This window comes from Leuresthes tenuis, unplaced genomic scaffold (assembly GCF_036924035.1).
Source record: "Leuresthes tenuis unplaced genomic scaffold, fLeuTen1.0.hap1 SCAF_3, whole genome shotgun sequence".
NCBI lineage: Eukaryota > Metazoa > Chordata > Actinopteri > Atheriniformes > Atherinopsidae > Leuresthes > Leuresthes tenuis.
This window is the reverse complement of record NW_027325357.1, coordinates 874,260-898,465: the sequence shown is the minus strand read 5'-3', so window position 1 is coordinate 898,465 and position 24,206 is coordinate 874,260. Positions and strand designations below refer to the sequence as shown.

The following is a 24,206-nucleotide window of genomic DNA, read 5'->3' as shown; positions in this document are numbered from 1 at the left end:
CCGTCTCTGGGGGCGACTCCTTGGTGCTCGGTCCGTCTCCTTGGCGACTCCTTGGTGCTCGGACCGTTTCTGGGGGCGACTCCTTGGTGCTCGGTCCGTCTCCTTGGCGACTCCTTGATGCTCGGACCGTTTCTGGGGGCGACTCCTTGGTGCTCGGTCCGTCTCTGGGGCGACTCCTCGGTGCTCGGTCCGTCTCTGGGGCGACTCCTTGATGCTCGGACCGTCTCTGGGGCGACTCCTTGATGCTCGGACCGTCTCTGGGGGCGACTCCTTGGTGCTCGGACCGTCTCCTTGGCGACTCCTTGATGCTCGGACCGTTTCTGGGGGCGACTCCTTGGTGCTCGGTCCGTTTCTGGGGCGACTCCTTGATGCTCGGACCGTCTCTGGGGCGACTCCTTGATGCTCGGACCGTCTCTGGGGCGACTCCTCGGTGCTCGGTCCGTCTCTGGGGCGACTCCTTGATGCTCGGACCGTCTCTGGGGCGACTCCTTGATGCTCGGACCGTCTCTGGGGCGACTCCTTGATGCTCGGACCGTCTCTGGGGCGACTCCTTGATGCTCGGACCGTCTCTGGGGCGACTCCTTGATGCTCGGACCGTCTCTGGGGGCGACTCCTTGGTGCTCGGACCGTCTCCTTGGCGACTCCTTGATGCTCGGACCGTTTCTGGGGGCGACTCCTTGGTGCTCGGTCCGTTTCTGGGGGCGACTCCTTGGTGCTCGGTCCGTTTCTGGGGCGACTCCTTGATGCTCGGACCGTCTCTGGGGCGACTCCTTGATGCTCGGACCGTCTCTGGGGCGACTCCTTGATGCTCGGACCGTCTCCTTGGCGACTCCTTGATGCTCGGTCCGTCTCTGGGGGCGACTCCTTGATGCTCGGACCGTCTCTGGGGCGACTCCTTGGTGCTCGGTCCGTCTTAAAGCTGGTGATAGTTGTTTCTGACTCCGGCTGCATGTCTGAGCCGCTGCTCCTGCTGCTGGATGACTTTCAGACGCCTTCCTGGTGATGGAGAGGCACCAGAAAGGCCTGAAACATTCGTCATGTGCAGACACGGAGTTCGTTAGGGGGAAACTTGTTCAGCCTCAGCACTTGTGTCGACTTCAGATGAACTGCAGGAGACGAGCCATTTCCCTGACAAATATGTGGGTGAAATAAAGCCGGCGAGGGAAGCTGCTCCAAATCTACCCCGAGGAAACAGATTTGTGGCCATTCGGAGCAGTTGGCTCTTCTTTAATTGCACCACATTTTCCACAATAGCCAATTTTCTGTAATATATTTAGTCCTGTGTCTGAGGCCTTAAAACTTCGTCCTCCCTCCTCTCCCATCTTCTGCTTCTTCTTCTTCTTCTCTCTTTTCGCCCTTCTCGTCTTTAACCTGCAGCTAGAGCCCATTTCAGCCATCCGTCTCCATCTCATTCGCTCCACCCGTCCCTAATTGTTCTGACACACTGTCTTCTTCCTTTTTCACTCCCAGCGTTCCTCTTCTTCACCCTTCATGCTATCATTTCTCCACCTTCCTGCTGTTCATCTACCCGTTTTTTCCTCCTCTCTTCTTCTTAATTATTCACTCACTTTCCCCCCCCCTCCCCCTCTTCTTTTATCTCCCCCATCACATTCCAGCCTTTCATATCCTGACCCCCCCTCCCTTCCTTTTAAGTTCAGTCTCTTTCTTCCATCCCTGTCACATCACATCAGATCATATCAATCATGCTCCCCAGCGATGAGCAGCGTGAAAATCTACTTGTACTTTTACCCGCCTTTAACAAAGCTCAGCCCGTGCACGCCGCACGGCGGGCCGAGGGAACGCCAGGCGCCGTCACAGAAATGTCGGCTTTAAGAGGCGGAGGATGCTGCGGTGTCAGAAAGTTCGGTCCTGTTTCACAGCACAACTTCAGAGAGCCTTTTACAGCTAACGGATGACTGAACGGGGCCGTTTGCCCAGCTTTACATCACACAACGGGCTCCATATGTGTTCTGTCTGAGACTTTCAGGGACTCTGATGTATATTTCATTTGACAGATGATACTAAACCTTCTGGGTCAGTCTAAGCTTGTAGAGATTTGGAGAAACACTTTTTCTCATGTCCTCATTTCTTCCCTCGCCTCTCCTCCATCTTTACTTTTCACGCTGCCAATCACTTTGGTGATAGTTTCCATCTCTTCTTCTCTCTGTTTGTCCAAACTGATTGTATCTGCCACGCCAGAGCGGGGGTGGGGTGTCCGGGAGGACTGGCTGGGAGCTGATGACGAGCAGCAGGGTCGGGTTCAGACGAGATGTAGAAACTGTGCTCCACAGTCCTTTAAAGGGAAAAATACTCCAGCCTGAACACTTCTGCTTCCCCCTCCTCTCTGTTCTTATTACACTTTTGAACAATTCACCGTGCCTCTGCCTCCCCATACCTGCGACCCCCCCGAGGCATTTGGAAGGTCGGTGCTCAAGGTTTCGGAGCGAAAGGCCAAATCAATTTCTCTGCTCGCTGCTGCTCTCAAACGAACGGCCTTTTCTCCTGAAAAAAGTCTGAGAGGTGTCAAGCTGACCGTGACAGCCCGCCTGCTCATTCACCTTCTGCCGAGCAGCTGAATGCACGCCGTTTATCCATTCAGAACGCTTAGAGCGAAGCGTTCTCAGCTGGGAGTGCAGGACTTCAACCTCACAGCAGGAGGAGGTTTTATCCAGTTCCAGCTGCCGCAGCTCATGTTTAATGTGTTTAGATTGGGAGGGTTCTTAAAGGCCCTAAAAGCTGCCAAATACAGCAGTAATAGTGGAATAATCAGCCAGCGCAGAGAAGAAGCTGCCGCCTGATGCATCAAAGTGCTCCTGTTTATCGGCCTCGGCGCAGGTGTGTGAACGCTCACATGCAGCGTTTCTACTTGAAGGGTTCGAGAAAATCGTTTCAGATTCTATTTGATCGAGACCAGCGTTCCAACTTGATTTCAAGTGCACCTTCTTCTCTGAGAAGAGGGTGATTTTAAGGTGCTTCAGCTGCTAAACGGCTGCTGAAGGTCTGGAGAGGAGGCCGTCTTTGGTTGGTTGGTTAGATGCTGCTGCGTCTGTGTTCAGGTGCTGCAGGGACCGCTTGCATCGGTTATTAACGGCCGGAAGATCAGAGTTTCTGGCCAACAGATGAGTGCTCTCCACAGCCTCATTACCACAATCACCAGTGTAATTAGCTGATTGGCTGATGGCTTTGCTGGCAGGCAGGCTTACTCTGTTCTTTCCTTTCTTTTTTTTTCACTCTTCATTTCAGGAAATAACTAACGCCAGCTTTTAAAAAATAAGAACTTGAGAACATTTCTGTTTGCCTGCAGGCGTATTTTGTGTAACAGCGGGACGATTCCAGAGAGGTTTCTCACTGCTGGGGTTAGGGTTAGGTTAGGTTGGGTTAGGTTAGGTTAGGTTAGGTTAGGGTTACCTAACTGTGAGAGTTCTTAAAGGCCCTAAAAGCTGCCAAATATACCAGTAATAGTGGAATAATCAGCCAACGCAGAGAAGAAGCTGCTAACCCTAACCCTAAACTAACCCTAACCCTAACTCTAAGTGCTCCTCCCACCACCTGCTCTCGCTGTGTCAGGCTTCGGATGACAGACAGTTTATCTGGTGTGAGTACAGTGCTGTTCAGAAGTTTAAGGCCCGGTGTGATGCAGGTTCAGGGTTCTGTTGGGGTCACAGCAGCTGCTGCAGGTTCAGGGTTCTGTTGGGGTCGCAGCACCTGCTGCAGGTTCAGGGTTCTGTTGGGATCAGTGGCTGCTGTCGGCGCAGACGTCGGGTTTCTTCATCATAAATGGTTGCTGTGCACGGCTCTCGCTGCTGTGGAGGCTGTGCAGTAGTGTCCACATGCAGGGGTCCGGAGCACAGAGCCAGTTTGTTGGGTGTTTTGGGCCTCTGGCTCTGCTCAGTCCTTCTTACAGACCGCCTCAGCGCTGGTTTCAGTCTGTTCTCCACCTCAGCTCTGGTCTCAGCCCTGGTTTCAGTCTGTTCTCCACCTCAGCTCTGGTCTCAGCCCTGGTTTCAGTCTGTTCTCCACCTCAGCCCTGGTTTCAGTCTGTTCTCCACCTCAGTGCTGTGGTTTCAGTCTGTTCTCCACCTCAGAGCTGGTTTCAGTCTGCTCTCCACCTCAGAGCTGGTTTCAGTCTGTTCTCCACCTCAGAGCGGGTTTCAGTCTGTTCTCCACCTCAGAGCTGGTTTCAGTCTGTTCTCCACCTCAGTGCTGGTTTCAGTCTGTTCTCCACCAGGCCTCTGGAGAAAAGTCAGACGATCATTCGAACTTCTGACCCGTCTGATGATGGATAAGAATCTGTCCCAAACAAAGAGGGTTTTCAGTGGTCTGGTGCAGACAGCTGTGCTGTGTGTGCTTGTCAGAACTCATGGGCTGGCTGTTTGGATCGCTCACCTCTTGATGAATGGAGACATTAGCTTGCTGTTGTAGTGGGCTGGCCCCCTCGGGGGCATTTTGCTGTGAAAACTCGCTTTCTCTTCCCCTCCCAGCTCCATCCTGACCCTTCCTCTTTGTCCCAGCAGCTACAAGCCAAGAAACAATGTTTTTTCTTGCTCCCTCCTCTGTAATTTTCTTCTTTTGCTAAACGTCTTCCACATTTTCTTTGTGTTGGGCTTAAAACCACAGCTACCATCCTGCCCTCCTTCTCTGTGCAGCTACATCTCAGCTTTCACAGCCTTTTCAAAGCTCTCTCAAGGCTTCCCTGGTTCAGTTGTGACTCTGATTGTGGTCCTCTCTGCTCTTTAAAATGCTGTTTTTACAGAGAAGCTCTCCCTGTAGGTCAGGAGCTGTTCGCTGGCAGGATAGCAGTGGAAAACTGGTATTAAGGGAACAGGAGGAGGGAGGAGGCTGCCCAGAGATAAAAACACCAGAACATATGAGTCACCGAGCTGTAAGCAGCATGCTGCGATGGTTGCTGGCACCGCAGCCACGGTGGCCATGTTGCTATGTAATTAAACGTACAGCAGGCGAGGCTTTTGGATTCATATGTTCCAAATTATATGCTCCCACGGATTCATTCATAATCTGCTGTTTGACTCGGTGGAAAACATTCCCAAGTTGCAAACTATTCAGCTACTAGCATCGGTCAGCGTTGGATTTCCATCTGACCTTTAGCTCCCAGACACCAGGACCTCACCTTGGTTTCTCTGCAGCTCGGCCGGTTCAGATGTTCCAGTGACGGTCCGCCGTCTCGCCTGCAGGCCGCCGCGCCCGGCATCTTCCCCACTTCAAGCAAAGCCCTTCAGTATCATGTCTCTCATTATCCCCGAGCAGTGTGTTTAAGATTTAATGGTTTGTGTCAGTGCTGGAGCTTGTTAACAGTATAAAAATAGCTGATGTTTTATTCACATGACAAAAAGCACCGAACGCTGATGACGAGGAAGGCTGGAGGGGAACGGAGTCCCTTTTATCCATATCTCAGCAGAAATGATGGGAGCTTAACTTTGGATGACGTGTGTTTAATTGTCCATTGTTCCCTCCATTGTTGATGTGTCAGAGTGGATTTAACGGTGCCCACGGCTCTGTCTTTAGTGTGCTGATGACTGTGGATCATTCAGCTCTTTCTGCTTCAGCGTCTCAAAGCTCAGACTGAGGCGAACACATTTATTGGCGAGCTCCGTTCTTTTGTCACTTTTTAAATGCTCTGTGTTTTCAGAGGGTCTCTCATGTTCAGGAAGTGAGGTTCTGCTTTGGGCTGCTTTGGGCTGCCTCGGTGTCTTAATGTGGGCCAGCTGCACTGCTCTCTCGGAGCCATCGGACCTGACGGAGCTCCTAACATTTACACAAAACTTTTCTACGTCTGAACTGATTACTGAATAAATTCTGAGTAGAACCTGCAGCATTTAGCCTTGATATTGTTCTGTATCACACCTACATTCCCCCTGACCGTCCATCGCACCTCCAGCCAACCTGCTCAGCTCTTCTTTCTCCTCCAGTGGAAGCTCAGGGGGGGTGACTGAGATGGTTAGGAGAGTTTTACGCATGGCGCAGCAGTGGCTCAGAGCAGGTAACCTCCCAGCATTTAGCAGAAGAATTCAGGGAAGAATGTAAAGAGTAATTCTCCGGTTTGCCTCTGAAACGTTTCACACGGCAGCATAGAGTGACGCTGAAGTTTCACTGAGCTGAGACGCCGCATCGCGTCACATCAGCGCTCCTGTCGGGGTCCTCGCAGCGAAACGTTGGCCCACGGCCTCGGGGTCGTCTCAGACTGAGGCTGCAGTGGACTTTCTCTGCTGCTGAGGCAGAACTGAGGCAGAACTGAGGCAGAACTGAGGCAGAACTGAGGCAGAACTGAGGCAGAACTGAGGCAGAACAGAGGCAGGACTGAGGCAGAACAGAGGCAGAACAGAGGCAGGACTGAGGCAGAACAGAGGCAGAACAGAGGCAGAACAGAGGCAGAACTGAGGCAGAACAGAGGCAGAACAGAGGCAGAACAGAGGCAGAACAGAGGCAGGACTGAGGCAGAACAGAGGCAGAACTGAGGCAGAACTGAGGCAGAACTGAGGCAGAACTGAGGCAGGACCGAGGCAGAACCGAGGCAGAACCGAGGCAGAACAGAGGCAGGACTGAGGCAGGACTGAGGCAGGACCGAGGCAGAACCGAGGCAGAACCGAGGCAGAACCGAGGCAGAACCGAGGCAGAACCGAGGCAGGACAGAGGCAGGACAGAGGCAGAACTGAGGCAGGACCGAGGCAGGACCGAGGCAGGACCGAGGCAGGACCGAGGCAGGACCGAGGCAGGACCGAGGCAGAACAGAGGCAGAACAGAGGCAGGACAGAGGCAGAAAGCCAGCTGACGGACAGATTGTTCCAGCTGAAACACACACCTGTGGAAGTTGTTCATTTATGGTACCGGCTCAGCTTCCCTTCCCTCGGCGGGTCGAGTCAGCGCCTCCTCTCACTCATTAACGTCTCCGACCTGAAGACAAACAGCTGGAATCGAACGCTGACCAGCTCCTGTTGGCCGCTGTAAGCGCTCAGCTTCCTGAGTGTCTGCCACAGTGTGTGTGTGAGTGTGCACGTGTGTGTGCATGTGTGCGTGCACGCTTCGCTGCAGGCTGCATAGCTCAGGCTGCTCTCCACCTCATGCTTTAATGACTCGGTGTCGGTGGCTTTAATTGCGGGTGTGACACAGTTGTTGGGAGACCAGCCGCAGCCCAACATGCTTTCTTTCTGGACCCGTGGACCTCTGACATTTCACCATCTGACAATAGAGCCATTTATAGAAACTGTTTTTCCTGGAACGTGCTCCATCTCTGGGACTCTACTTCCCCATTGGGCTGGGTCATATATCCCAGTCTGGACTTGAACTGGAGCAGCTCACGGTTCTGGGGGTTTTTCATGCCTCTGACTCCGTGGATCGCAGCACACTGACGTCCCTTTAGGGCTTCATTCCTGTTCTTATTGTGCATGAAGTAAGGTTTCTGTGATCTGCCCCTCAGAGGTGTTCGTATCTGTACCTGTAGAGCAGAAGGACCGCTCCCAGGGGCTAAGTTTAAGGAAACTTCTGTCAGGAATACAAACCTTGATGACCCTTTACTCCTCAGGGAGGCTTTCCATGATGACGTCCCTACCTGGAACCCTGTTTACACGGGATGCACCGACTCGTCTTTGCTGGACTCGCTCGGTTTCAGAGCAGTTTCCTGCTCCTCCTCCCTCTTAGAGACACACATTCCTTGATGAATCTTCGTCAGAGTTTATCCACCACGTCTCCAGCATGCTTTTATTTTCTGGGAAACCTTTTGGCCGTGCTGTTCTGCACTTAAAATGAAATGTAATTGCTTCACGGTAACGCCTCCAAACTGCTGCTGGAAATCTGACCGTGAGTTCAGTTTGATGGAAATGAAGCAGCATTGTTTTTGAGCTGCAGGTCTCCTCTTCTTCTTTGCTGGACTGCAGCCGTGTGAAGGTGCCTGCTGAGAACTTATTTTGTAACCGCAGAAAATAGGCTCCAGAATGGATTTCCACTCATAAACATCTGCATGCCTGCTGGGCACCCTCTCTTTCTCCTCCACCTATCCATCCATCCCTCCTGCTCTTGGCCTCACATTTTCCTCTGGAAACACTTGACCATGCCAGCACTTCCCTCTTCGGTCCTGCAGCTTTTGCTTTCTGGCTTCTCTCGGTCTTGCCTCACTTCTCACGTGCTCATCACTCCCCTCTTGTTTTCTCCTCGTCCTCATCCATCCTTCCACCCCCCTTCCTCTCCTGATGCACCTACTCGTCTCTCCTCCCCTGATCTGTCATGCTGTCCCTGCTAACAATGGGCTCCTTTCTTCATCTTCTCCTCTTGCAGCAACAATGATCTGCCTTCTTTCACCACCAACAGACTTGACGCCTCCTCTTAATATCTCTGTTCAGGAGCGCTCCCACCTTTTCTTTCATTCTGTGTCTCCTTCCCTCGTCTGTCTGACTTTTTCTCTTGAAACATTTGTGTTAGCAGTCCTGCTTCTTTGTTTCTTGCAACACTTTTGGTATGAACCACATCATTAGTTCATCAGATGACACACCGTAAGGAGCAGGGTGCGCTGCCTCTTAATGAAATGAATTATTTATAGCTAATAGGACCTGAATGAAACTGAAGGATGGGGAAACACTCGCCTACAAATATGAGCTCATAGCGACTCCATCCATCCATTTTTTATACCTGCTTAGTCCAACTCAGGGTCACTGGGGGGTGGAGCTTATCCCAGCTGTCATTGGGCGAGAGGCAGGCTACGCCTGGACCGGCCGCCAGTCCAGAAAGACCAGAACCAGGAACCTTGTTGCTGTGAGGTGACGGTGCTAACGGGGTAAAATAACCCTTTTAAATGCTGAAGTATCTTCATCTGAAGGGGAAACTCTGAGCAGCTCGGTGGATTCTTACAGTTTTCAGCAACATGACACAAGCTGGTCCAATAAAATGATGGATCAAAAGTCAATAAAGACCTTTTCCAAATAAAAAAAAACAGTAAATCTTTCTTACTGAGGGTACAGTTGGATTTCAGGTCAACATTTAATGTTTTTATGTATTTATCTGCTTCGGCTCGGGGGGGGGGGGGACTGCAGGACTGGACTCAGCTCACTTTTCCTCTCTTTAAGATGTGAAGAAGCTGAAAACAGAATAACAGTTAGTAGGACTGACGTTCTCCCGCCACAACAATCAAGTCTGAGGGAATTTTAAATGAGACGCGTCCAACTATCTCATCACAGCCTGTTAAAGCGTCTAAATCCAGTTTGGAAGTTTTCTATGAAGATAACACGTTTAACAGTGATGAACTTCCAGATGGAGCGGCATCTATAAGGCGAGCCATCGGCTGCTCTGCTGTCCGTCTCTGGCGTTTTGCTCAGGCTGTAATGCTGTAAAGCTGCAGACCGCAGCCTCTGAGGGCTCTAAACCAAACAGCTGAGGAGGCAGCGGGGGTGATGCAGAGTGAAATGAGGGCGATGCCACTGATATGCGATAATGTCTCCAAGCGTTTCATGCCTGTCGCTCATGTGGACTTCAAATGCAGTTTGTTGCTCCGTCAGTGTGGCTTATAGCGCCGATAGTCACGGTGGCTTTGTGGCTGACGTGTCATAGAGGAAAAAAGATGATGAAAGAAGCCCAAACTTTGATGAGATTATCATTCATTTCCTTTTAATTAAGAGTCTTTGAAGTTGGGTGGAAACAGAAGGCTGCTGATGACATGTCAGCCTTTCACCCGCCGTAAAGCGCCGTCTCTCACTGCCTTTTAATGCCTTTAACATTAACGTCAGCTGCACTTGGAGCAAGAAGTGATTGTCTTCCCCCTTAAAGTAGGGCCTGGCTTTGAGTGTTTTTGGAGGTGAATGGGACTTGATTTCGCCACATGTTCGTAGGACCAAAGTTATGAAATGATCATTAATGTCCTTTACAGGCAGATGTTTGCCATCAACACTTTTACTGTTCTTTTTTGTCAGTTAACCAGTAATAAGTGCTAACTGTAGCCATCCTGCATGTTTCCTGTAATCAGGACTCAAGATGAAGCGAATGTAACATTGTTATAATATAATTTATATCACTGTTCACAGAGATGACAAACTGCAGTTATACAGAGAAGGAAGGACTGCTGGGAGTTACAAATACACTTCTAAACAGACCAGTTAAATGACATCCTTCCTTTACAGTAACATACTGTTATTTCGTGTCCCATCGGCCCTTCTGTTGCTGTGCTTTACGAGTTTTATTAGTTTTATCCTGCACACTGAGAGGTGCATCCAAAAAATATCTTTCCTACTGTCACCATTTTAAAGGGGAACTTCATAATGTTCTTGGAACAAAGCAAAATGGAGCCTTCCTGTCAGATTGTGTGTAGATAACAGTAGAAAAACAGAAGAAAATGTGGTGTCAAAGAGAGACGAAGAGATCCCAGCATTGGACACTCACCTCTTCAGGTGTGGAACAGTCCACTGTTACTGGGGGACACGCACCTCTTCAGGTGTGGAACAGTCCACTGTTACTGGGGGACACTCACCTCTTCAGGTGTGGAACAGTCCACTGTTACTGGGGGACACTCACCTCTTCAGGTGTGGAACAGTCCACTGTTACTGGGGGACACTCACCTCTTCAGGTGTGGAACAGTCCACTGTTACTGGGGGACACTCACCTCTTCAGGTGTGGAACAGTCCACTGTTACTGGGGGACACGCACCTCTTCAGGTGTGGAACAGTCCACTGTTACTGGGGGACACTCACCTCTTCAGGTGTGGAACAGTCCACTGTTACTGGGGGACACTCACCTCTTCAGGTGTGGAACAGTCCACTGTTACTGGGGGACACGCACCTCTTCAGGTGTGGAACAGTCCACTGTTACTGGGGGACACGCACCTCTTCAGGTGTGGAACAGTCCACTGTTACTGGGGGACACGCACCTCTTCAGGTGTGGAACAGTCCACTGTTACTGGGGGACACTCACCTCTTCAGGTGTGGAACAGTCCACTGTTACTGGGGGACACGCACCTCTTCAGGTGTGGAACAGTCCACTGTTACTGGGGGACACGCACCTCTTCAGGTGTGGAACAGTCCACTGTTACTGGGGGACACTCACCTCTTCAGGTGTGGAACAGTCCACTGTTACTGGGGGACACTCACCTCTTCAGGTGTGGAACAGTCCACTGTTACTGGGGGACACTCACCTCTTCAGGTGTGGAACAGTCCACTGTTACTGGGGGACACGCACCTCTTCAGGTGTGGAACAGTCCACTGTTACTGGGGGACACGCACCTCTTCAGGTGTGGAACAGTCCACTGTTACTGGGGGACACTCACCTCTTCAGGTGTGGAACAGTCCACTGTTACTGGGGGACACTCACCTCTTCAGGTGTGGAACAGTCCACTGTTACTGGGGGACACTCACCTCTTCAGGTGTGGAACAGTCCACTGTTACTGGGGGACACGCACCTCTTCAGGTGTGGAACAGTCCACTGTTACTGGGGGACACTCACCTCTTCAGGTGTGGAACAGTCCACTGTTACTGGGGGACACTCACCTCTTCAGGTGTGGAACAGTCCACTGTTACTGGGGGACACGCACCTCTTCAGGTGTGGAACAGTCCACTGTTACTGGGGGACACGCACCTCTTCAGGTGTGGAACAGTCCACTGTTACTGGGGGACACTCACCTCTTCAGGTGTGGAACAGTCCACTGTTACTGGGGGACACTCACCTCTTCAGGTGTGGAACAGTCCACTGTTACTGGGGGACACTCACCTCTTCAGGTGTGGAACAGTCCACTGTTACTGGGGGACACTCACCTCTTCAGGTGTGGAACAGTCCACTGTTACTGGGGGACACTCAAATCTTCAGGTGTGGAACAGTCCACTGTTACTGGGGAGCTCTCGGTGAGGTGTGGGCGGCCTCATGTGTGCTGATGGAAATGCTCACTCAGCTTTGCATGTCTAGACCGGTGTCTGTCCTCGTCTTTGTGTCTGAATGCTTCGGTGTGTGTGTTCCCCTGATGGCGCCTGTTTGCTGGTTATAGCATTAATGACGTGTCCAGGGAACACTGCCGCTGCATAATTTATAAACCAGGATTTATTTGCCGCTGAATGAACTTGTGGGGGGATTGTTCTTGGTTTTTTTTATTTTTATGTGCGTTGCCACTCCCCCGCGATCCATTTCTCTCCATCGACTTCCCGCCAGGGGGACGTTCCCCAGCTGAATAACTGGCCAAATCATTTTAATTGTGCTTTGGTTAAATTACAATTGGAAGCGCTGCTTTTAAGCTTGTGAAGGGGAAGCGGAAAGGTGTTAACTCTGGTTACTGGAGTGCCACTGCTGGTATTTATCATGCATACTGATTTACTCATCAGCAGGGTACATCCAAGGGCGTAACCATGGTTTAGACATTGGGGGGGTCCAAGAAAAACTAAATTGTTGAGTGCATTATCTACAATTCTTTATTTATATATGAAAAATTGGACATTTAGAACATAGTTTAGAGGACTACATTGACCATGTAAGTTCACATCTAAAGGAATAGTGTAATTTCTCCGAGACAGTGGCTGCCCCCCCACTTTGTTTTGGTTAGCTGCTTACTGTTTACTGACCTTAAACACACCTACCAATTACAATTCTGCTCTTCCAGTAGTTCAGTAGCAAATAGGACAGCTTCCAATGGAAAACGACCAAATACCCAAAGCATGTTTATGGAAATATTTTAATAAGGACAACTAATGATGTAACAAATTACAGACTTTTCCTTTAACAAAAAATGTGCTGAGGACTTTTAAGTCCAGGTTCATTTCTATTGTGTCAATGTCTCAAAATGTGCATTAACAATGAAAAGTCTAATAGTCTAATGTTATTTTTGTTTTAAGTTCTTTTATTTTGAAAGGGGGCGGAAGTTTATTTTGTTGATTCTGTGTTGGATTTCCTGTTCTGGTACAATCTGCTCTGTTGAGCAGCGGCTCCGTCAAAAGTAGAAGTCCAACGTAAAGATAAGGAGAGCCGGCGGCGCAGCCGTTACCACGGTAACACACAGAAATAAGTTGAAAATAAATAAGACATAACAAGAGACCGATCCCTTGACAGGGTTCATAAAAGGAGAACATGCATTTTACATATTTTCTTCTGTATATTGGGGGGGACAGGTTGGTATTTTCTCAATATTGGGGGGGACACGACCCCCCCAAAGAATGCATGGTTACGCCATAGGGTGCATCCCTCGGTGGCTGATGGTAATACTCACACCAGCACAGTATAAGGGGGCAGGTCCAACAGCCATAAGTGACCAATCGTCTGGTTTCACTCTCATGGTTAAATTGTTGTTTCACAATAATCTCTAAAGTCTTTGCCATTGTTGCCAAAGTGTATGCCCTACATGTCCCTAACACCCACAGTCAGTAGTTACCAAATGTTCTGCATCTTAGAGCTTTGTATGTTGGAACATCTGTTAATCGGCTGTCTGTTATTTATCATTCAGATTTCAGAGATGGGGAAAGATTCCCTCCCAGCCTGGCTGCACTGGGATGCCAGCAGCAGAATCCTGCAGGGTCTTCCTTTGGAGGAGGATAAAGGAGTCCACTACATCTCTGTATCCATCGCCAACCATACAAAAGCCTCCTCTTCTTCAGAGGTGTTTTCCATTGAGGTACACCCTGAAGACCACTTGGATACAGATTCTGCCCAGCTGCTGTCCAACCAAGCTTCCACTGAGGTCGATGTCCAGCCACTGATGTGTGGCAACGAGGAGCCAGTCACGGTGCTGACTGTGATACTCGATGCCGATTTGACTAAGATGAGCTCAGAGCAGAGGGTGGAGCTCCTGGATGACATGAGGAGCTTCTCTGGGGTGGGACTCCAGCATATGAAAATGCTCCCTGTGGTCAACAATAGGCTGTTTGACATGTCGGCGTTCATGGCTGGGCCTGGAAATGCCAAAAAGGTGAGTAGGTAGAAATGTAAAAGTATAAATGGGAATGTATGGATGAATTTCAGTCAATTGTCTAACTGTGGAGGTGTAATCTTACTAAGAACGTTGTTTATCTTCTCAGGTGGTGGAGAATGGCGCTCTATTGTCTTGGAAGCTTGGCTGCTCGCTAGATCAGAGCACAGTTCCAAATATAAACAGTGTCCAGGGTCCTGCAAAAGAAGGCACTATGTCAGCCAAGCTGGGATACCCCGTGGTGGGGTGGCACATTGCCAACAAGAAGCCCCATGTCCCTAAGCGGGTGAGGCGGCAGCTAAACAACACTCCGACACCTGTTCTGACGTTGCCTCCTCCAACGACTGTAGTAGAGCCACCGGTGAGGATTATCCCCACCCTCTCCTCCCCCTCTCTTGCTGCACCAACTGAAAGCTCTGCTCCCCCAGTAAGAGGCCCAGTTCCCCTTCCAGGAAAGCCTACCATCAGAATCCGCGACCCTATCGCCCACACCCCAACGCTGGGACCCCCTCAGCCAACAAGAGTATTGGAAACCAGCAGCACCATTCCCATCCAGCCAACCATGACCAGACCTACTTATGTGGAAGCCACTGCCACACCAGCCACAACTACTACAAAACCCCCTAAGAGGAAGAAACCTAAAACTACTCCAGTGTCCAGAGAGCCATCCACAGCCAAGCCACCAGGGCGCACCACTCCATCATCTGGTGTCATTCCAGATCCATACAATGAAAAGCCCGTCCTGAGGAACCACATTGACCTGGTCAGTGCTTTGGTGGGCACCTATTTTGAAGTTAAGATCCCATCTGATACATTCTTTGATAAAGAGGATGGAACAACAGATAAGCTGCGACTCACTCTGAGACAGAACCACAATGAAGTGGTTGGAGAGGGATCCTGGATCCAGTTCAATACCACCAGCCAACTCCTCTACGGCCTGCCTGATGTACAGAATGTGGGTAAACACGAATACTTCATGCAGGCCACAGACAAAGGTGGCCTTAGTGCGATTGATGCTTTTGTGGTCCGTGTGAACCGCTGGCCTTCCAATGACAAGACCCCTGTTCTTTTCACGGTCCGCCTCGAAGGAGAGCCTCGATCAATAACAAATGACCTCCACAAGAAGATCCTTTTGGTTAAGAAGCTGGCATATGCACTCGGGGACCGCAACAGCAGCACAGTGAGTTTAAGGAATATCAGCAAAGGGTCTATTGTGGTGGAGTGGACGAACACCAGCCTCCCGCAGCAGCCATGTCCAAAGGAACAGCTCGCTGTAATGAGCAGGACCCTCGCTGATGCTAATGGAAGACCCTCACAGACCTTTAGGTATTCCATGGAGCCTGAATTCAGACCGCTGGAGGTCAAGGCGAAGGGAAGAGCGAGCTGCCGAACATATTCCTTCATCCCACCAGCAGAGATTGAAATACCAGAACCTCCAGCAGTCACCCCTGGTCTGGGATCCAGCCGCCACAGCACAGACGACGTCTACCTTCACACAGTCATCCCTGCGGTGGTGGTGGCGGCGATTTTGTTGATCGCTGGAATCATCGCCATGATCTGCTACAGGAAGAAGAGAAAGGGCAAGCTCACCATCGAGGACCAGGCCACCTTCATCAAAAAAGGTGTCCCGATCATCTTTGCAGATGAACTTGATGACTCTAAGCCGCCTCCATCCTCCAGTATGCCCTTGATTCTCCAGGAGGAGAAGCCCCCTCTCCCTCCCCCTGAATACCCCAACATGGCTACCCCAGAGACCACCCCCCTCAACCAGGAGCTGTTGGGGGAGTACACTGCTTTGCAAGATGAGGACCCCAATGCGCCTCCCTATCAGCCACCGCCTCCCTTCACCACTCCCATGGAGGGCAAGGGCTCCCGTCCCAAGAACATGACTCCCTACAGATCTCCACCCCCCTACGTGCCACCCTAAGACTTGTTTAACCCTCCCCTGAAAGGGTGGGGGGGCGGATGTCTGAGGCACTGTGATGGTTTCCATTCTGGTGTTTGTCTGTCTGGACATTTACAGGAAGAGGTGACAAGAGGTGCTACAGTACACAACAGCTACAGGGGACTTTGGTTTGGGAGGGGGAGACGTGGGTTGGGGGGGGCCTTCAGTGGACAGATGGGGTGGTTGGTTGAAACAGCTGGGAGGGACTACTGTTTTGGTGGTAGCCCAGCTGCGACAGTGGCCTAAGACAAACAAATTGTTGTCACACTGGGCTTTTGGTTTGACCAGTTGGTCAGAAGCAACAATTGGAGGGAAGCTCTCCTTTCCCAGGATTTAGTTTTTTCTCAGATTTGGATACTGAATTCTTTTTTTTTCTTCCTTTTTAACCCAAGACTCGTTTATTTTTCTCTGGACTCAAGTGTTTGCCTAACAACCCTTCTTCTATCTTGCTTTTAAACGATACGAGAAGACGGTGAACTGTCATCAGACCACTGGAAGCAACAACTCGTGTTTTTTAAAGCGGGGAGTGAGTTTCTCTGAGTTTAAGAAAAGCTGTCACAAGGATTTCCGATCAGCCCTGCGGACGACAAGCGAATCGCAGGCTGAGGTGTGTGTGCGTGTGAACAAGTGTGTGTGTTTATTCAGATTCAATACGGTTTGCCTTTTAACACTAGCTGTCTGTTTCTATCCTTATTCACAATGTCTAGTAAAGCTGAGAATAACAAGGTAGCCTAAAAAAGATTTAGAAATGAGTAATAAATAATTTGTTTGTTTTAAAACTCACTGTATATCTGGAAGGATTTCTGATAGATTGTTATATTTTTCTGGTGGTGGAAGGAAATGGGATAAAAGGGGGAGTTCCTCCCCAAAATAACCTGCAGGAGATTTTTATTCGTGTTTTGTATCACATCTCAGTTCAGATGAAGCTCCGCCTCCCTCCCATCGGGAGGAATCTTTGGCTCAGTGAGGCTGACGTGAGGAGACTTCATCGTTCATCAACCATTCAAATGTCAACTTTTGATTTAAACATTTATAATTTGGCGTTTTTCACTTTAGTAACTTGAAGTTAACAGAGCGTGTTGTAAGACTGTGGAATGCCATTTTAAATCATCACGAGGATAAACTACGTAGTTGTGGGTGTTTTATAAAACTATGGGTGCAAAATTAATCCAGTTACAGAAAAGAATGAAGTAAATATAAATGTAAATGTTTTTTAAACAGTATTTTCAGAAGAAAATGTAGCTTTTTCAGGTAGTTTTTTCCATCTCTAACTCATCTATATTTATATTTATTTATTCATATGTAAGTTTATTCATTACTTAAATATATTTAATTACATTTATTGTGTAAAGTGGCATTCCACAGTATTACTAGCTCTGTCATTTCTCCACACGGTGCTTTTTATTTTGGACGAAGGATAATCATTCTTTTATGTAATCAGGCAGTTCTTCTCCCCAGACTGTTGAGCTGTAGAGATGTTCCTTCTTCTCCCCAGACTGTTGAGAACGTCCCAGTGGGAGCTGTAGAGATGTTCCTTCTTCTCTTTAGTCTGTTGAGAACGTCCCAGTGGGAGCTGTAGAGATGTTCCTTCTTCTCTTTAGTCTGTTGAGAACGTCCCAGTGGGAGCTGTAGAGATGTTCCTTCTTCTCTTTAGTCTGTTGAGAACGTCCCAGTGGGAGCTGTAGAGATGTTCCTTCTTCTCTCCAGTCTGTTGAGAACGTCCCAGTGGGAGCTGTAGAGATGTTCCTTCTTCTCTCCAGTCTGTTGAGAACGTCCCAGTGGGAGCTGTAGAGATGTTCCTTCTTCTCTTTAGTCTGTTGAGAACGTCCCAGTGGGAGCTGTAGAGATGTTCCTTCTTCTCTCCAGACTGTTGAGAACGTCCCAGTGGGAGCTGTAGAGATGTTCCTTCTTCTCTTTAGTCTGTTGAGAACGTCCCAGTGGGAGCTGTAGAGATGTTCCTTCTTCTCTCCAGTCTGTTGAGAACGTCCCAGTGGGAGCTGTAGAGATGTTCCTTCTTCTCCCCAGACTGTTGAGAACGTCCCAGTGGGAGCTGTAGAGATGTTCCTTCTTCTCTTTAGTCTGTTGAGAACGTCCCAGTGGGAGCTGTAGAGATGTTCCTTCTTCTCTCCAGACTGTTGAGAACGTCCCAGTGGGAGCTGTAGAGATGTTCCTTCTTCTCTTTAGTCTGTTGAGAACGTCCCAGTGGGAGCTGTAGAGATGTTCCTTCTTCTCTCCAGTCTGTTGAGAACGTCCCAGTGGGAGCTGTAGAGATGTTCCTTCTTCTCTCCAGACTGTTGAGAACGTCCCAGTGGGAGCTGTAGAGATGTTCCTTCTTCTCTTCAGTCTGTTGAGAACGTCCCAGTGGGAGCTGTAGAGATGTTCCTTCTTCTCTTCAGTCTGTTGAGAACGTCCCAGTGGGAGCTGTAGAGATGTTCCTTCTTCTCTTCAGTCTGTTGAGAACGTCCCAGTGGGAGCTGTAGAGATGTTCCTTCTTCTCTTTAGTCTGTTGAGAACGTCCCAGTGGGAGCTGTAGAGATGTTCCTTCTTCTCTTTAGTCTGTTGAGAACGTCCCAGTGGGAGCTGTAGAGATGTTCCTTCTTCTCTCCAGTCTGTTGAGAACGTCCCAGTGGGAGCTGTAGAGATGTTCCTTCTTCTCTCCAGTCTGTTGAGAACGTCCCAGTGGGAGCTGTAGAGATGTTCCTTCTTCTCTTCAGTCTGTTGAGAACGTCCCAGTGGGAGCTGTAGAGATGTTCCTTCTTCTCTCCAGACTGTTGAGAACGTCCCAGTGTGAGCTGTAGAGATGTTCCTTCTTCTCTTCAGTCTGTTGAGAACGTCCCAGTGGGAGCTGTAGAGATGTTCCTTCTTCTCTTTAGTCTGTTGAGAACGTCCCAGTGGGAGCTGTAGAGATGTTCCTTCTTCTCCCCAGACTGTTGAGAACGTCCCAGTGGGAGCTGTAGAGATGTTCCTTCTTCTCTCCAGACTGTTGAGAACGTCCCAGTGGGAGCTGTAGAGATGTTCCTTCTTCTCTCCAGACTGTTGAGAACGTCCCAGTGGGAGCTGTAGAGATGTTCCTTCTTCTCTTTAGTCTGTTGAGAACGTCCCAGTGGGAGCTGTAGAGATGTTCCTCCTTCTCTTTAGTCTGTTGAGAACGTCCCAGTGGGAGCTGTAGAGATGTTCCTTCTTCTCCCCAGACTGTTGAGAACGTCCCAGTGGGAGCTGTAGAGATGTTCCTTCTTCTCCCCAGACTGTTGAGAACGTCCCAGTGGGAGCTGTAGAGATGTTCCTTCTTCTCTCCAGACTGTTGAGAACGTCCCAGTGGGAGCTGTAGAGATGTTCCTTCTTCTCTTTAGTCTGTTGAGAACGTCCCAGTGGGAGCTGTAGAGATGTTCCTCCTTCTCTTTAGTCTGTTGAGAACGTCCCAGTGGGAGCTGTAGAGATGTTTCTTCTTCTCTTTAGTCTGTTGAGAACGTCCCAGTGGGAGCTGTAGAGATGTTCCTTCTTCTCTTTAGTCTGTTGAGAACGTCCCAGTGGGAGCTGTAGAGATGTTCATATTTTAAAGGACACCAACGATTGTGGCTGAGATTCACGAGGAAGGAAGAACCTTGAATTTCCAGTAATGAGCTCACTGAAAAACAGTCGATGAAAATCTCCTAAAGTGTTTTTAATTATAATCACAAAGTTTTTAATACGGCCTGGAAGGGTTTGACTTTTAAAGGAAACACAATTAATGATTAGTCTTCAGTGATTTGTAAAATTTAGCCTAGAAGTTCTGATTGAGTTCACTTTTTCTTTCCTTGTCATGGGTCACACTTGGCTTTTATTTTAGTGTGTGTTTGCATTTCAGATGTATCTCCCACAAAGATGGAATGACCCATATTTTATGTAATCACAAATTTTATTTTTACATCCTTATATATGTTTGATGGTGAGTTTCAACTGAGAGTGACCCTTTGCAATAATAAAGTACGGCGGCTCGGTGACTGGTCGATGCAGGCTCACGCGACTGACTCGTATTGTCATGATATGTTGGTTTTCACGGGATGCCAAGGCTTTTTTGCTTATCGAGTGTGCATTGTAATAATAAAACCAACTGGTACCTTAAACAAAACCATCAGCTCCTCGTCATTCTTGACTCTGACTCCGTCTGTCCTTGCAGGTTCTGTTGGGAGTTTTCTGTCCATGAAAACGCGTCGCGCTCCTCCATCAAACCCTGACGCTCACTGTCACTTTTCCGCTGCTCCCACTTAGCCTTGGATTGATAAATCAGTCTGAAGTCCGCCAGAGGTTTTACCCTCCCGGACAGCTTTTTGGGCTGCACTGCCGAGCTTTCCTGCTCCATTATTCTGCCTCTGAATGACCAGAAAGACGATTCGGTTTGAAAGCTCAGCCCGGTCCGTCTTTCCACACATTGCATACAAATGATTTGGATTGATTGCGTGGAATATTGATTAGATGTAAACAGTTTGGCAGCTCTGTTGCACCTCTGTGACAATTCCTGGCAGAGTTTAATTTGGAGGTGGGGGAAGCGGTGATGAATGAATTCCCAGGACGCTCCCGGTTGCTAAAATGGCGAAACGGATCATAGTGATGACAAAGATTAATGGAGGATTGATCTGGGTTTGATTGAGACAACTTGTGAGGTGGCTTAATGTGACCAGGCTGTCAAAATAAATCAGCATAATGCTCATCTGACAGCTAAGGCTGGTTCAATCAACACATCTGTGTCTGCTTTCTTCATGAAAACCAATTATAGGAAAAAAGTATTGGACTGGATTGAATTCAGAACATTCTGTAACAACGCCGGGATTTAAGCAGAATATTATTAATACTATCTGCAGGTGGAACATCTGATGTAAGACCTGGAAAGATTCCACGTGTCCTGAGGTTGCATTTTCCAGGCTCTAATCAATCACCTGCAAAGGATCAATCTATCAAAGATGGGTTGATGAAATGATGCATGACTCCTGCTCTGTAAAGTTGGAGATATTTGAAGAAGAAGCTGCTCATAAATCCTGTGCTGCTGCCAGCTGACTTTAAATTGACAGATTTATCGAAGAAAACGTGATGAGACGTCAGGGTTGGGTTTTACAGCAGAATTACACCTTATAAACCTCTAAAATAAGAACATTTCTCTGAACAGAAACCCCAGTTACTGTATCTGACTGCATATTTAAAGTGTGTCACAGTTACTGCCATCTAGTGGTCAAGTTGGAGACTGCAGCCATCTTAAATGACAGCCACCCGCTTTCTGACAAGAATCTGCATCTTTATCTAAAAGCTCATTTAGCATCAAGGACAAAGAAAAAAATCAGCATCACTACAGTGAAATACCACGAGGTTCTTCCTTTTTGTGCCCTTTAGCACGCTTTTACGCACCTTTTATTCCAGAAACATGACTGCTCTGCTCGTTCTAAGATTATAGAAACATAACAATTCATTTAGCAAAGTAATTAGATGGTAATTAGATGGTAATTAGATGGTAACAGAGACATGGCTTTCTTTCAGTAGGATCTTTTTTCCCTGGTAGATCCCACAGATCTTTGTTACTGTAACTTAACACTGAGTTTCATGAGGTTCTTAATGTTCCTGCTCTGAGATTATAGCAGCTTTCCAAGTCTGACTGGAAGGGAACGGTCCAATCTGTTGGTTTCCTTAACTAGGATATTATTTTTTTAATTGGCTCTATATGAATTAAGTAGATTATGATGACAATGAATTGAATTCCAATTGGCTTGAATTGGACTTTATTACTTAAGTGCCTTGAGATGACAATTGTTGTAATCTGGGGCTTTATAAATAAATTTGAATTGAAATGAATTGAAACCAAAAGGAAATTCCTGAATTAGCTCAAACGATCCTCACACAAGCTCGACCAACCTGGTCCTGTTTTGAGCAAAAGAAAATGAAAAAGGGTCTGTAACTGTGCTGTCTTTGACGAGTTAAACACGAACTGTTTGATAAGTTTACTGCAGACTGACTTCAGAAAGTCTTTTCACGTTAATTCTACAATATAAAGTCCATGTATGTCATCAAACTGTTTGTTTGAAAGAAGCCTTTTAACATCACAGGAATTTCACACAATGAAAGGTGAAAAAGAGCCATTTTGCTTGAGTCAGCCCTCTGATAGATGATGAGTTCTCTCTGGAGTTGTGACAGCCTTTATGAGATGTAATTTCAGCTGACAGAGTGGCTTTTTTTAAGGTAATTGAACATCCCGGTGAAAGGCAGCATTTGATGGTTGTGCAGCTCTTTGTTTGAGGAAGTGTCCACAAGGCTTCACTGCTGTAGTTCTGTTTGAGGGGACGGTTGATTAAAAACCGACACAAACAGGATGCAGCTGAACGCATCACATGCTCTGTGTGGAGGTGACAGGGCGGGGGGGGGGGGGATCGGGACTTTAAATTGGAAATAAATTGTCTCTCCATCCACAGAAAAGTCATTCAGAAAACAATGGAGTCGGTGTCCTGCAGCCCAGCCGTTTCACCACAATGAGACACTCCTTCAGAACATTGGACCTGCCGGGTCATGTTTGTGTGGCTGAGCGTGTGCAGAACTTTAAGTCTTTAAGTCTTCCATCCGAAAGAACCAAAGCAACACCTCTACAGGTAGCAGGAGGGACAAAAGTTCTTCTTAAGCAGGGAGAAGTTGGTGAATACACAGCACTTTAACCACGGGCTGAAGGATCGGACAGATCGGACCTCAGAACAGTCACTTCCTGATTGGGTTAAGCTTTGGTTACTTGGTTAGGGTTAAAATATATGGCGTTATGGACCATTCCGAATTCTTAAGCAGGGAGAAGTTGGTGAATACAAAGCACTTTAACCACGGGCTGAAAGCTCCGCCTACTTTTCCAGCCTTTTGCTGCTGCCATCAGGTTAAAGATGAGCTCAGATTTGTCCTGAAACAGTAAAACGTCTCACTTTAAACGTGTTTACTCAGTTCATCTTGGTTTAGGAAATATTAAAAACTATTGCTTTTGGTTTTAGCATTCAAACCTTTTTGGAACAGGAGCTGTATGGAGCACATTCAGACATCAGTGGATGCACCTGAAACACTTTCGCATGTGGTCCTGGAGAAGCTCAGTATTCCAGTCACCAATGTTCCGACTCTGCCTTCCAACAGCAGCCCAAATTATGAAATTATTCAAGTCTAAATGCAACATATTCATCAGTGACAGTAAGCATCCACAGCAGCGTGTCTTTATTGGAAAAAAGCAGCAACTTTAACTGCTGCACATTAATAACAACGGGCCAAAAAGCTGCAGTGCAGCTGGCTGAGCGTGTGCAGAACTTTAAAAAGACCAAGTCTTCCAACCGAAAGAACCAAAGCAACACCTCTACAGGTAGCAGGAGGGACAAAAGTTCTTCAAGTTCTTCTTAAGCAGGGAGAAGTTGGTGAATACACAGCACTTTAACCACGGGCTGAAGGATCGGACAGATTGGACCTCAGAACAGTCACTTCCTGATTGGGTTAAGCTTTGGTTACTTGGTTAGGGTTAAAATATATGGCGTTATGGACCATTCCGAATTCTTAAGCAGGGAGGAGAAGTCTGTGAATACACAGCACTTTAACCATTTGCTGAAAGCTCCGCCTACTTTTCCAGCCTTTTGCTGCTGCATCAGGTTAAAGATGAGCTCAGATTTGTCCTGAAACAGTAAAACGTCTCACTTTAAACGTGTTTACTCAGTTCATCTTGGTTTAGGAAATATTAAAAACTATTGCTTTTGGTTTTAGCATTCAAACCTTTTTAGAACAGGAGCTGTGTGGAGTTTCTCATCATTGTTTTTCCTCGACCTCACATTCAGACATCAGTGGATGCACCTGAAACACTTTTGCATGTGGTCCTGGAGAAGCTCAGTATTCCAGTCACCAATGTTCCGACTCTGCCTTCCAACAGCAGCCCAAATTATGAAATTATTCAAGTCTAAATGCAACATATTCATCAGTGACAGTAAGCATCCACAGCAGCGTGTCTTTATTGGAAAAAAGCAGCAACTTTAACTACTGCACATTAATAACAACGGGCCAAAAAGCTGCAGTGCAGCTGGCTGAGCGTGTGCAGAACTTTAAAAAGACCAAGTCTTCCAACCGAAAGAACCAAAGCAACATCTCTACAGGTAGCAGGAGGGACAAATGGTTCAGGAGCGCTTTCACATTGGAGCAAACATCAAGTTCTTCTTAAGCAGGGAGAAGTTGGTGAATACACAGCACTTTAACCACGGGCTGAAGGATCGGACAGATCGGACCTCAGAACAGTCACTTCCTGATTGGGTTAAGCTTTGGTTACTTGGTTAGGGTTAAAATATATGGCGTTATGGACCATTCCGAATTCTTAAGCAGGGAGGAGAAGTCTGTGAATACACAGCACTTTAACCATTTGCTGAAAGC

General features: G+C 48.1%; 1 protein-coding gene across 1 annotated transcript in view; it reads left to right on the top strand.

Moving 5' to 3' along the window:
- The window catches only part of dag1 (dystroglycan 1), a 45,859-nt gene extending 28,392 nt beyond the window's left edge, over positions 1 to 17,467 (top strand). Inside the window, exons 3-4 of the mRNA XM_072381358.1 lie at positions 13,412 to 13,873; positions 13,983 to 17,467. Coding sequence (XP_072237459.1) covers positions 13,412 to 13,873; positions 13,983 to 15,800 — 2,280 coding nt within the window. The 3' untranslated portion in view covers positions 15,801 to 17,467. The remainder of the gene's footprint in view (positions 1 to 13,411; positions 13,874 to 13,982) is intronic.
- Positions 17,468 to 24,206: the final 6,739 nt, after the last annotated feature.